Source organism: Hetaerina americana, unplaced genomic scaffold (assembly GCF_022747635.1).
Source record: "Hetaerina americana unplaced genomic scaffold, ioHetAmer1.1.p SCAF_2, whole genome shotgun sequence".
Lineage (NCBI taxonomy): Eukaryota > Metazoa > Arthropoda > Insecta > Odonata > Calopterygidae > Hetaerina > Hetaerina americana.
The window spans coordinates 22,010,828-22,025,518 of record NW_027286763.1 but is presented as its reverse complement, the minus strand read 5'-3'; the positions used below and the strand labels follow the sequence as shown (position 1 = coordinate 22,025,518).

The window sequence follows — 14,691 nt, the reverse complement described above, 5'->3', positions numbered from 1 at the left end:
AGTGTAGTAGTGGTGAATCCAAGTTTCATCTACATTTATGGGTTGACTCAAAAAATCTGACTCACTCAAACAATTGTCAAAAAAACAAATGAGTGTCCAAAATGGCTGATTTTTTATGAGTTACCTTCAACACAAACTTAAGCACATTTCCCAACTTTTGTTGAAGGGTGCTGCCATCTTAATGTTGAGGTCGGAAACTTTTCAGGCAACCCTCTTAATCGCTTTCCTGTCATATCTCTAATCGTAGTAGTAGTAGTTTTTATGGGAGATGACCAACAGCTCAGGTCATTTGCGCCATTAGGGATGGATTGGAAAGGAAGCTGGAGAGACATCTGATGTCAGTATTTGCCTACTGTCGAAAGGCACCATGGGGTCCACAATAAAGCATCCCATCCGATTGATATCGTACTCACTCAAAGTGCTCTCAACAAAGCACCTCAAGTAGGGATTGAGATATCACTGAAAAATATTTGTTGTCTCCAGGATTTGAACCCTGGCCCCCCTCTGTGGAAAGCCTGTACGTTAGCCACCGCACCATCTCGATCCCCTCTCTAATAGTAATATTTATAATTGTACACATATAGTTTTTCCTCTGGCTACATCCTGATGTTCTCTTACCATTTATCTGGCACTTCTATTTTCCATCATCTAAAATTTCTCCATAGCCTCGTATCTCACATTTCTACTGCATTTTCTTGGTCCTCTTAGTTTCTCACCTACCTTTATTATTAAAATCTCTGTACATTTTCTTCTTCCATCTATGCTTTTCATCATCTCTCCCATGACCCATGATCTGGACCTAGTTCTCTTTTCTTTATGTGTTGTATAATTTCCTTTGCTGCTCTTTCTATCCTGTTCTTGAAATTCACCAACCTTTACCTGACCTTTGTTCATTGTTCATTGACAATTCTCATGTAGGTTTAAGTTTTTCTTGGTACTCTTTCAATTTTAGTCCAGTAAAATCTTCAAGATTCCTCTTTGACGATTCCCTACTCTTCATAATCTTTCTGATTTTGAAATTGAATTTTATGGCAACTAAAAGGTCATCTAATTCCATGCAATGTAATTTAACTGAATTCACGCGTTTCTCGAGGAATTTTTCATTTAAACCAATGCTGTAATGGACAAAATGTAATCATAATATTTTAAAGTTATTTTGCATTGATGTTCATGTCAATTATATGTGTATTGAATCTCTTAATCCATCTCTGTATTCTTAGGTTTTTAATCGTTTGCTGGGGACTCATTCTGAGGGGGCAAGCTACACATCACCTTTAACTCCTGCAGAACTACTGATTGCCCTCCACAATGTAGATCCATCCAAGGCAGATATGAAGACAATCATTAAAGGTACGTGATAGTCTAGATTTTTATGTAGCATGGACTTCAGTATAACTTTAGCATAGAAAAAGACAACCAGATGTGAGGATTACGGTGCAGTAAGAGTGATTTCACTCACAGCTGAAGTGGTTCTGAGGGTCATCAATGAGAGGATTGAGAACAGGGTAAAAGATAACTTGGGGAATAATCAGTTTGGGTTTAGGAAGAAGGGTTGCACGTGTGATGATGCATCAGTATTGAGATAACTAATTGAAAGGAACATGGAGTATAATCAGGATGTATTTTTTTATTTCATGTGTTTCATGAATGCATTTAATAGAGTCAATTGGATAGAATTAATATATGTATCACAGAAAATATGAAGGGTTTGGAATGATAGGACACTTATCTGCTTATTTCACTGTCTTCATCTTCTTTGTGGTCGGATCGCCTTTAGAATCCCACTCTTGCAACTGTTCGTTTTTCTTTAAGTGTAGTAGTGTGTCAATGTTTCATCCAAAGTTATGTGTGAATGCAGAAAGTTGTCTGGATTGTGACAAAAAGGTGTCAAACCAGCCTCCAAATTGACTTCATGATTGCATTTATTTTCCACTGAGAGTTAATGCAGCTTTCATCTTGTTGATGGAGCACTGATCGTGCAAAATTGAAAACAATGCACCTTGTGATATGCCTGCTGCTTCAACTATTTTTCAAACTTTGATTAGTCGATGACTCAAAACCACATCATGTTTTCTGTCAATCATTTCAGAGGAAGTCCCTTTCGCTGAATGTCTCAAACGATGTTCATCATTTGTGGATGTACGGCCACCATGTTTAAACTTATTTACCCAGTTGTAAATTATAACAAATGCAAGAGCAGATATTTCATGAACTTAATCAGACTCGGCTTCGATCTCTTTCGGTGTTGAGCCTTTCAAATAATTGTTTATTCACTTCACTAAACTCACATTTTTCCATTTTAAAAAAATCAAAACTTTGTTGCTCCAATTGACTATGAAAACAAAACCACGTGATGGATATAGCTGAAAATTTACCAGAAGTCTAGTGATAGCTGAGGCTTACCTAAAGCAAACCTTTTCCAATAGTATGAGTGTCATCTCTTGGATTTTCCTTGGAGTTATTGAATGACCCATGTACTGGGTATCTTGGTAACAATCAGTCTAGAATTTTCTTTTAATAATTGTCGCAGATGTTTAAAAGATTGTTTTAAAGGGAGTTTTGACCAATTTTGATGGTCATACTTTTGTCAAGATTACTAAGTTCAGCTGAATATCGCTGCTTGACTGGGGCTTCTCTGGTGTTGGAGCAAAAAAAAATTTATTATTTTAATGTTGAATACGTCACCTCTTAAAACCTTTTTTAACTGTCATAAAAGTTTTTACTTTTGTTGCCTTGTGCTGTTATATTATTGGTGTGTGTAATGATGCTGTGCCTGTTATTAGTTTTCCATCTGTTTCCTCCCCTCCTTTGCAGCAACATCGCAATGTTTTGGGGAGAAGCAAGTGTACACACAGGAGGTGTTGGCCGTGGTGATGCAGCACCTGATGGAGCAGAGCCCCCTGCCCACTCTCCTCATGCGCACAGTGATTCAGTCTCTCTCTCTCTACCCTCGTCTCATCGGATTTGTCATGAACATCCTCCAGAGGCTTATCCTCAAACAGGTAATCCAAAATCATTTGGAATAAATGCACAAATTATGTATAGTAGATACTTCATCAAATCAGAAATGAATTTTAATCATTTGTTTGGAATATTTACTCACTTCATTTCAATTGTACCTTTCTCATAACGAAGGGCATGACTTTCAATGGGGCTCATTAAGCTCAGAGGACAGGCATGTTCAAATTTGCCATGGAGCTGTCACTATTTGGTGGTAGCAGCAATATGGTTATTTAATTGCTGCCCCTTGTACATGAATCATCAACATATTGTTGCTGTACCTAAGCAGTATCATCGTCTGAATTATAGGAATCTGAAAAGTCACTCTCACTGCCACTACAGTCTCTAATTTTGCAGCCACATTCAGACAAAACATCTAACAATGACATGGGCTGAAAGAATATCTCCTGAATGAGTAGGCAAATGCCATCTAGTGTATATTTAGTGAATAATGTAGCCTAAACCCTCTATCATGGTAGAACTCTATCCATTGATGCATTTCTCTACTTAAAATATAAATGTTAATCACATCAATGGATATGATCCATATCCTTCAATAGTTTAGCAAATGAATCAAATAATGGGTTTTGCAGAAAGAGTGTTCATATCAATATGATTTTATTAAAATATTTTGTGTTGACTGGGTATTTGACTGGATTTGAAGGAAAACTTTTGAACTTGTGTTGCATCAGTGCTTCGTCAGCCATTGTCAAATGGTCCTATTTCCTAGCTGTACTGGAAGGATATACAAATAAGTTTTGCTGCCTTGGGAAAGGTCCGGACTCAACAAATACAATATAAAGTATTTGAAGCAGTTAAAGCAAGCAAAGTACTTTAGCAATTTTCACTGCATAATTTTTTTGAGAAAACATTATTCAAGTATGTAAATTTTCATTGAAAGAATGATTTAAAGGCTGTGTACTAATTTATAGAACACATTGATGAATTGAATGAATATTGAACCTCTTGAATAAATTGATAATTAACTTAAAATTAATTATCGCAGAAAGTTTATGAAATACATTGTTCACCTGGTTTTTGCCCATTTGTTGTATGGTTTTCTCTTCTAAAAACCATTGCAGGGAAATTTATGTCAGTGAAATTGTATTGCGTGTATCAGATATGTGCATACATGAAGCTGTCAAAATCTGACCAATACTTTGGTCTCAGACAAAAGTGACAAAAGTAACATTCTTTCAAAATTGATGGATCTCACTTTGAATCCAAGAGTAGAACAATGTTTGACATTTTATTGGTATTTCCTCCGACTTACTATGTAGTCAGTCATTAAAAATATAAATGGACTCTTAGGTCATTAGATTTTCAACATCAAGGATAAAAATGAAAAAAAATAGTATGCTGTTTTCTAACTAGGCCCTCATTGCCTTGCAATTTGTCAATCAATGTGATGCAGTGTCATGATTAAAGAGTAACATAAAGTACTGATAAACAAATAGCTTTGCCATTGTGTCTAAAATTATTTTAAGATATTGAATTCCTAAATGAAAAGTTAACATACATTTTTTTAGGTCCCGGGTTTTTATTTAAATTTTTTATCTCACTGGTAAACAAATTTTGGTTAAGATTTTTTATTTAATCATAAGCCTTTCCTAATCCCCAGCATAAATATATCACCAGAAAAAGGGATAGAAACGTACACAAAGGACAAACACAAGGTTGGTGGGGAAGGAGGAAGGGTGCGTATGATAAGCAGGAAAAAGTTTCCTTGAGCGGCACATGAACCATGGACCTTGTACTAGACAGACTGATGCTTGCTCTACCAATTTAGCTATCAAAGAAATGTGATGACCGCTTATATCTGCAGGAATTTATGCCACTGAGTACCCCAATTCCTCGACCAAGAGATACCAATCGGGAGTTGTTTCACTCCTCATCTGAGATATGAATGAATACACAGATATTTGCTTGTGGTTGAGTCACCCGTGCCAGATAAGTTGAAGGGTAGGAGCCAGACAAAGGGCAGTCCATGCAGCGTCTGTTCCCCAGTCAGGTGGCTGCAAAGGTGTTTGACCCCAGTGGGGCAGCCATTGAGTGATGTTGTCATGTGAAAACACTATTGAGGAAGGGATGGGACACAACCTCATCATCTCATTATCCAATGCTTCTAAGAGGGACAGGCTCATTGGAATGAATCCTGGCAACATTGAGATCGGTCCCAATTAGCAGTGTGTTGTGCCCAGCAGTGGGAGAGGCAAGGCTTCAGCAGTTATCTCATGAAATTCATGCAAAGCAAAATCGAAACAAGAAGTACAAAAGACAAGGAAGTGGACTGAGCAAGTTGGAGTAGGGACTTAAAATTTCAGAACCCTGTTGAGGAAGGAGATGTGAGACAGTTTAAACAATACATATGAAAATGACTGTGGCTGATTCGTTGGTTAACGTTTTACTCCTAATAATAATATTCTATCTCTCATTTGATCTATTTACTAGTATTCTTCCTACCTTTTTCTTCATTTTTATTGCCACCCCTTGTTGGGTCTCTTTCCATCCGCTGTTTATTGCTCTATAAGCATAACTCCAGTGATCCCAGCTATCCTTTCATTTCACCTCGCTGAATCCTAAAACTCTATATTTCCTCTCTCCATCTCCCACTTTATATTTTCTAATTCCTCTGTCCTCTACGTTAATTAAACATTCCAATTCCCTGATTGAACCAGTTTGGTCATCTGTTGTGTCTTGTGTGCTGCTGCTTTCGATTTTGCTTTGCAAGGATTTCATGAGATAGTGGCCACAGAAGTTTTGTACAAGTCTATTCAATAGGTTCCTGAACATTTGAATAGCGTGCTTCTAGTTGGTTATTTTTTAATCCGCTTGGGGTCATTGTGTCCATGAAAACTTCCTGAATAACCGCCTTTAACCATTTTGTTGATATCTTGTTTTGTTGATTAGTTACATCCGTTTATGTGAAGGGGTGTTATTGGATTGGACGAACAATTGGATTTGTAGAAATGAGCTCTGTGAAATTCTGCGTGAAACTCATTGAATCCTTCACCGAAACTTTAGAGTTGATGCCGAGGCTTCTGGGGAGGATGCCATGAAACATACCACGTGTTATGAGTGGTTTACCCGGTTTAAAAAGGAATGGCAATCAGTGGAAGAAGGTGAGCGTTCAAGAAGACCATCACATCAACTGAAGACCCCCAGACCAAGAAAGTGATTGATCTTGTTCGTGCAAATTGACATTTGACTATCAGAGAACCCGCAGAAGAGTGTGGCTTCTTGACTGGTTCTTGCTATGGAAAATTGAGAATGTTTCGAATCACCACCAAATTTGTGCCTTGCCTGATGACAGCAGACAGTGTTGAGTTTGACTGTCTGAAACTGTTAATTCGAGCTGAAGGGGATGAAACCTTCTCGTCCAGAATCATAAGAGGTGATGAGTCATGGATTTATGGATATGACATCGAAACAAAAGTGCACTCTTCACAATGGATTGGTGAAACATCCCCCAGCCCCAAAAATACTTGACAAGTTTGCTCAAATGCCTTGGTGATGTTGACTATTTTTTTATGCAAAGAGGCTTGTGCATCATGAATGCCTAACCTAAAGGCCAGACAGTCAACATATGGAGTACTACCTGGGGTTATGGAATGCCTAAGAGAGAGAATCAGGCGAAAAAAAGCTCAAACTTTGGAGAAGAGGCAAGTGGTTTTTCACTACAACAATGTGCTGGCTCATTCTTCTCTCAGAACTCATGAGTGTTTAGCCAAAAACTAGACTGCTGTGCTTCCCCACCAACCCTACTCACAAGACTTGGCACCATGTGACTTTTTCCTGTTCCCAAACTAAAAATCTTGCTCAAAGAAAATAGATTTGCCACCATATACATGGAGAAAAATTTGATGAAGGAGCTTATGAGCATTGCAGAAGAAGTGTTCCAGGACTGTTTCAAAAGTTGGAAATACCATTGCGATAAGTGTATACGGTTTGTTTAAAAAGTATCAGAAAAAGTTTTGGAAAAATTGATTTATTTCAGATATTGCTACAATGCCTCAAAATTCTTCAATCAGAACATCCCTTGAGCACCGACACCTTTGCCAATGGCTTTTCCATGACTCGAACGCTCCCCAGTGGGCAAATTCCAAAAGGTCCTTAAGGGTACGCATTGAAGTTTCTTTGATGGCACTTAGGGTGGTGTCCTTTGAGGGAGAATTTCACTTGTGGGAATAGGAAATAGTCTGCTGGTGCCAAGTTGGGACTGGAACGTGGTTGGGGAATAGTTGTGATGCCGTTGCAGAAGGTCAAGTCCTTTGGGATGAGATTTTAGATTTTAAAAATCATTTTCCATGAAATCCACTCCAGTGAGCTTGTTTATTCCATTATTTACTGGATAAAAATATGCCACAGTCAATATTACCCTTGAATGTACCGTCTACAATCAAATGTTGCCTGTACTTACATTCATCATTTACAGCCATCTGACTCCTTTATATTGCATTGTCGAATCATATGGCAAATGTTGGTGTACTTTAAATATGTAGAATTAAAATTGTCATTTTTATATCTGTCACGAAATTTTGAACAAAAATTGGTAAAATAATTTGGCTTTACCATTAATATAAGTTGTATTGTTACAGGTGTGGAAGCAGAAAAAGGTGTGGGAGGGATTCATCAAGTGCTGTCAAAGGACAAAACCACAGAGCTTTCAAGTTCTCCTTCAACTACCTCCATCCCAGCTTAATGATGTCTTTGAAAACTCTCCCGATCTGAGACAACCATTGCAGGCACACGTCATGTCACTCACAGAGAACCAGGTGAGGACCATATCCAAAGTCCAATTATTCTTTATGTTTATTGTAGTTCTAGTATGCGGGGTTCTGTGTGGACAGAAATACAATTGGTATCCATGGAGACCATGAGCCGAAGGAAGAACAATATTAGTTTCTTGAAGTAGAAGAATATCAGGCTTCCATGTTGATGTGAATACCATTAATTGTGCCGATTTATGGTACCCGCGTGGGTAGCAGTAGTCCAGGGGTAGAGCGTTGGACTACTGACCAGAGGGGCCTGGGTTCGATTCCCGGGCAAGGCACTGTGGGCACCCGCAGCTCCACACAAGCTATGTGATTTTTCGGGTACCAGGTCTTCCTGGGAAACCATAACCGGCACAGGGAAAGGAACTGGCCCCCCTACCCTGATGTGTGAATTTCACACGCCGTATAGGGCTTAGTACTGGGTGAACTCTATCATCACCTACCAAACTGACCTTCGGGTTGATAACTGTGTTTTTTTTATGGTACCCATGCACAGATTTCACATTAAGCCAGGAAAAAGAGAGTTTCTGTGTCATTGTTAATGCATAGGGGAAAAACGGGAAGAATATAATGGAAAGGAGATTTCGATTGCAAAGGAAGGAAAAAGTTTTCCCAGTTAGTCTTGGACACGATTTTTTAATGAAATGAAAATTTGAAAATAAAAACTTTGGGAAAGGTGCATCAGTGGATTAGAAGCACTGCAAGAGAGCTTCTATTGTGCTTTTTATGGAAATTGACTAATGCACTCTTTTTTATATCCTTCATTCAGAAGATGACAGTACAACCTACTCATGCGAATCCTCAATTTCTCAGAAAGATGGTGTTCCACGTGAATAAGGACATCGCATAGGCTATCTTTCTTTATCCATTGTGTACTTTTTTCTCCATTATCACCGGTTTGTGAGCATTTCTATTAAGTAATTTTTTCACAAATGCTATGAGCTGTTCTGCATTGAAAGTGCTAAGTGGCAGGTCCTCTCACATAATTGTTTCAATGATGTTTCTGTTGCAGTCATCTCGGCGATAGGTTGCAGCAAGTTTGTTGCCAATCTCATTGCCTCCCAGGGCTTTCTTTTCAGCAATAGGATAATCAGATGGCTTCCATCATAATTTTTTAGCCTCTTCATTGTAAGAGTCATCAGTGAGGAAATCTCTGGTATTATTGTATTTTAACAGCATTTGTCAACTGTTATTTGTATCATACTTTATCAAATCCATGTGAAATGTGCTCCATTTTTCGTCAAAGCAATATCTATTTTCTTGATTTTGGATTGAATTAGCATGTGTGCTTGCAAAAGTGTCCTTGAATCAAATTGCTGTCCAAATTTCCTCACATTGTCTAATCTTCTTTTTTTAATTTCAGAGAGCACACATTCCTCAGGCTATAATGGATGTTCTAATGGGAACTAGTCGAGAGCTTTTGGATGAGCTTGACCCTGACACAGAACCTGTAAGTATACTTAAAAAAGGTCAGTGATTGATTTCATAGAGCAGATTCAGGGTAATTTTTTACCCCCCTCAAGCTCTGAAGTGTTTCCAAGAATTGTGTTATGTGACAATTCTGTGTTGAGGTTACTGGGTGACAATCTGCCCATTTTTGGGAATCAAAATAACATTGAATTTTGATCATTGACATTTCCAGTGTAACAAAATAGCAAATTCACTGGTGAATAATGACAATTTATGGGAAACTTGTTTATTGCATGAAGAAAGATGTTGCCTTTACTTTCCAGAAAAGTATTAGAACAGGATTTTGAATGGTAAACAAGCAGTGGTTTAGTTTTCAAATCACCACTTGCATTGGCATAAAATAGGAGCATTAGATAGGCTTTTGACTGGAAAATGCATTCTCTGCTGTTATATAGGCTCGATTTGGCATCTTTTTCTAGAAGAGCTGTTTCATGTCAATTAAAAACCTGTTAATGCCGGTGACAGTTAAAATCTACAAGCTTCTTGAAGTCACTAATGAAGTTCTCTGCTACCCTTGACTCAGAGCATACAGCTTCATCATGCCTCACAATGCTGTGGATGTCAGTTCTTCAATTAAACTTCTTGAACCATCCATGCTTTCCCTGAAATACTTCTTCTTTGGCCATTGATTATTCTAGGACCTTCTTAATGAGTTCAGAGGAAATCACTTTCACCTTGCCTTTCACTTGATTCACCTTCCGTGCCTTTTGTTCGTCTTTGTTTTATCAAAAATGTTGAGCATTATTGCATTTTCTAAGTTTGAAGTAAAATGACTAATTGAGAGAACAGAGTTAGTGGATCCTTTGAAATTTATTTTATCTTTAAGAGTAGGCCTTGTGATATAATGTGGTCTGAACAATTTCACGAACTTTGATTCTTTGATCACTCAGAATAGTATTGTGTTTATCAATAATGTCGTAAGAATTCACTTCCACTGGATATCCCGTATATTTTTCATCATTTGCGGAGGTACAGCTACATTTAAATTCATTTACCCAAGCAGTAAGCAGTCACAAACACAGGAGTAGATGTGCCATGAACCTCATTCAACTTGGCTTTGATGTCTTTCTGAGTTGAGCCCTTTAAATAGAAGTTAATTAATGCATGAAAATTTGTTATTTCATGACAATAGACAAAAGTTTCTTGCTTCAATCAACTATAAAAATGAAATCACTCGATGGTTATAGCTGAAACTATGACAGCAATCTGGTGAGAGATGAGGTTTAATGAAAGAAAATCTTTTCCGATACTACGAGTGGCATCTCATGGATTTTCTAAGGAGTTATTGGACTCCCCACAAATATTAGCGGATTCGGATGTGGTGCAGAAATGCTACATAAAAACTGTTACGCACATTCTAATGCATGGAGGTTTTATTTGTATAATGGTGTATAAATTTGTCAATTTGAACTAAACATCTGAATTCAAGTATAGTGGAATCAACTACCAAAAATATTTGTTCATTGCCATTGAAAGTAGAGAAAACTGGAAAGGTTTCCCCCTCCTAGATTTTTTTGCCAGCATAGTAATTTTTAAAAGGTTACTATGATCTCAAAATTATTGGGAAGTACTTTTGACATATTTACTTGCCTTCACATGTCAACTGTATTTTAAATCGTAGGAGACTAATGCGTTATATGTATTTGTGAAAGATATTATGAAAGTGTAATCATACAATATAGGTATATTTCTAATTTATTTACAATCAATTTTTGATTTTATTCTTTAAAAAACTTACAATGAAAATTCTACATAAAACTTAACATATTTCTGAAACTTCTCATAAATCATATATGTATGTATAATGTTTTTTGAGAAAATCGTTTCTTTTATGGTAATCAACCTTTGGCTTACTATTGCAAAAGTCATATGCCTAATCATTCAAAAGTCATATGCATATTCATTCGTAAAAAAAGTGGGATATCACCATATTAAAACACAAAATGTTTCCATTTTGTCCTAGGTGTCACCAGCTGAGCTCACAATAGACATGCGGGAAGATAATGAAGACTCTCAGCTGGCCAACTCAGAACCAGCTCCCCCAGGAGATGAGTGACTCTGTCGTCTTGGTGTCTGCCTGATTGGCTCCTACCCCCCTTCCTCATCCCCCCACGTACAAGGGTCTCCATGGTGGCGTGCTTATGGGTTCTGCATCTAAGTTTTTTGTACGAAAATGTAAAAACCATGGAAACCAGCAGAAGATGTGAATGAATTATTAAAAAAATGTTCAAGCTCTTATGAAATATCATTAATGTTTTCATTAAAAAGTTAAGTTAATACTTTTGATTTTCTCCCAAGTTGATTCTTTAGATGCATCTTGCATCTGGACCAAAGGTGGAGCAGGTAGGAATGATCAAGAGCCGATCTTGCCTTCTGTGCACCTGAATTTCAAGTTTAATTCTTTTTGGTAACTATATCTTAGCACAAAGATGAGGGCATCATTTGGGATAAAAATTAGGTTTAGTATTGACACAGTTATCATACTTCACTTGCGCACGTGGTCCTTATTTGCATCCTCCACCCGCATTGGAAGATTCAATATTCACCCTATTTTTGAAATCTGAGGCTATATATAATGTCCATAACATTGGACATTATGTATAGCCTTAGTGGAACCTTGCTGAACAAGCGTAATTTGTTCCAGAATCTTACTAGTAAAGCAAATACTCGTTTAGTGAAACAATTTTTCCCATATAAATTAATGCAAAATATAATGAATGCATTCCAAGCCAAAAAAAAATAAAACATGTTTTATTCAAAGAAAATCAGATGTACATTGTTCAGGATCATGGATCATCTTCATCTATTCTTCCATCATGGAATAATTCATCCTGGAATGTGAATTCAATTTGTAAAAAACAATAAAGAATTTAAATAATTAGTTAATTATTTATGATGCATTCTTAATGTTATTTTACTAGGAAGCCTCTTGAGAGATTTTTTTTTCCTGATGCCTCAACATTTTGTTGACAAAAAACTTTTAGAAAAGAGCCTTCTCATAACAATTAAAAACCTGTTGCAGAATTTATGAGTTTCTTAAAGTTGCCGATGAAGTTTACTGCTGCCTTTAAGTCAGAGCTCGCTGCTTCACCATGCCTCACAATTTGAATGCCAGTTCTTCTTGAATCACCCATGGCTGCCCTTTAATACTTGTTTTTTGGTCACTGATGGCATCATCTTAATGAGGTCAGTAAAAATCACATACATCTCACAAATGATAGCATTAACTTTCGTCTATTCATGTGAGAAGCAACATTTCTGAGAGTATGTATGCATAGCATAGATATTCTTGTCACTCCCTTTGAAGCGTCTAACTCCTTAGGCCTCTAAATCCTATTCATGTACTTGAGGATAGTGCAAATCATTGATGTCAACTAGGTGGGTAGTTTGAAAGGTTCTTGGAATCTCCCCATGGAATTTCCCCATGTAATGATAGGTAATCCTTTATGAGTAAACAGGTTACGCATCAGTGCTCTGAGAAGAGATCTGTGGTGTGGCTGCATCTATGTTGTCGTTCCCACGTATTGATATGTGAAGATGGAAAAAGGTGAGGTTGAAGTAGTGATTAAATACTTAGTAAAGAAAGTTATCAAAGTAATGGAACTTTACGCTAACTTTCAGAACAATGAGGGTGACTCTGCACCTACATATTCAACTGTTGCCAAGTGGGCAAACAAGTTTCAGTTTGGTGGGGACAACTTAGATGATGATCCCTGTAGTGGTCGGCCAAAATTTGCCACTACCCCAGGAATTACTGCATAAATGCATAAAATGGTCATGGAAGATTGCCGACTGAATATGTGAGAAATTGCTGAAGCTGTAGGGATGACATAGGAATGGGTATATCATATTTTTGAGGTGGAATTGGATATGAGAAAATTACCTGTTAGATGGGCTCCTGATGAGGGGTCACAAACGCATCAGAATGGAAATTTTTGAATAAAGTTTGACCCATTTAAAGAGTAATAAATAACAATTCTACTCGTGTTTGTGACAAGAGATGGAACTTGGGTCCACTACTATGCCCCAGAGACAAAACAGCAGTCAAAGAAGTGGAAAGCTGATGGCTTCAGTTTTCTGTGATGCAAAAAAGGGATTCTCCTGATATCTTATATCCGAAAAGTATGCGCCAACAGTCTTCGAGATGGCTGGGCGCCTCTTAGGTAAAAAATCATGACTTTAATGATGAACAAAGTACCTCTCTACCGTAGAATAAATTTAGACCTCCTCGATAAATTAAATGGTGATAAACCTGTAGGGATATTCGAGAAGTGGTAACCTTAACACTATTAAGTGAAATAAAATTTTTTGAGTAAACAACTAAATTAATAAATTAAGGAAATTACCAAATGTCAGCAATCATCTCTAGCTAAGAAAACAGTACAGTGTCATCGAGGAAGTATGGTCTCTATGCTCTTACATTCAGACCAGTTTGCTCTCACTTGTACTTGTATAATACCCAAGGAATGCTGATTTCGATTGCATTGTAATGGTCAAAGCACGATCTTGTTCATTCCGTTCTTCGTATCATGCATTGGAAGCTTCAGAAACGTTATGCTCGGTTTTAGAAGCGATGATTTTGGTGGACCATGTGAAAGAATTTCGGAAAATGAGGTCTAACTTCCAATCTTCTTTCAAAATATAATTACGTGACGAATGCCAATTGAGTGGGAGTGGATAGGCCCCGGACACTCGTTTTCACGAATCCAGAGCCGAAAAGTAATATTACTCCCTGGTCCACATTGGATTTCCAAAACCGGGATGGGAAACAAAGCGCTCACCCTCCGGGATTCCCTTTTCTCACTTGCGGGTCTCCAGGCGCGGCAAACACGCGTCATGTGGATCGCGGGCCGGATGGTATGGCCGTACTCAGACAGTAAATCCATTTGACTGTTTTGGAAGTATCCCTTTCTTTTTAGGGGCTTGCTTTCGGGTATGTCTCCCCGCCTTTTTCGTCGCCTCTCACGACCGGCAGGGATACTGCGGGAGAGTTCTTAATCCCCCTACCCGCAAGAGGAACTGAATGCTACCCCAGGATATCCCGGTGCCCTATACGGCCCGTCGGATGGAACGCAGTTGACTCATCGCACTTCCGAGGCGGGATTAGCAATGTGGGTCTCTCACCTGTGCCTCAACCCTCCCTCCCCATCTCCTCTGACCCTCCAACCAACATACCCTCCCCGTTATGTTCAAGTTGCCATGCTTCTTAAGTAATAAACTCAAAGAAAACTAAGGAAATATTCAGATTCATTGTATCTATTGAGGGATAGTAGTTTCCAACGTACCAGAGTTCCAGATTAAATTTTCCTTACAACAACTTATTGCCAATTTTTTTGGAACTTGCAAATTATTTTCCGGGTCGCAAGGCCTTAGCATCATCATTGGGCTCATTTACTTACATGTGTGTTAAGGCATGCATTTGTATAGTCATGGACTAACAATGAGA

General features: G+C 37.9%; 1 protein-coding gene across 1 annotated transcript in view; it reads left to right on the top strand.

The window, feature by feature from the left end:
• Positions 1-11,493, top strand: part of LOC139688315 (symplekin-like) — a 48,111-nt gene extending 36,618 nt beyond the window's left edge. The window contains exons 15-19 of the mRNA XM_071585813.1: positions 1,221-1,350; positions 2,815-3,002; positions 7,599-7,775; positions 9,139-9,225; positions 11,209-11,493. Of these exons, the coding sequence (XP_071441914.1) occupies positions 1,221-1,350; positions 2,815-3,002; positions 7,599-7,775; positions 9,139-9,225; positions 11,209-11,301 (675 nt within the window). The 3' untranslated portion in view covers positions 11,302-11,493. The remainder of the gene's footprint in view (positions 1-1,220; positions 1,351-2,814; positions 3,003-7,598; positions 7,776-9,138; positions 9,226-11,208) is intronic.
• The last annotated feature ends 3,198 nt before the right edge of the window (positions 11,494-14,691 follow it).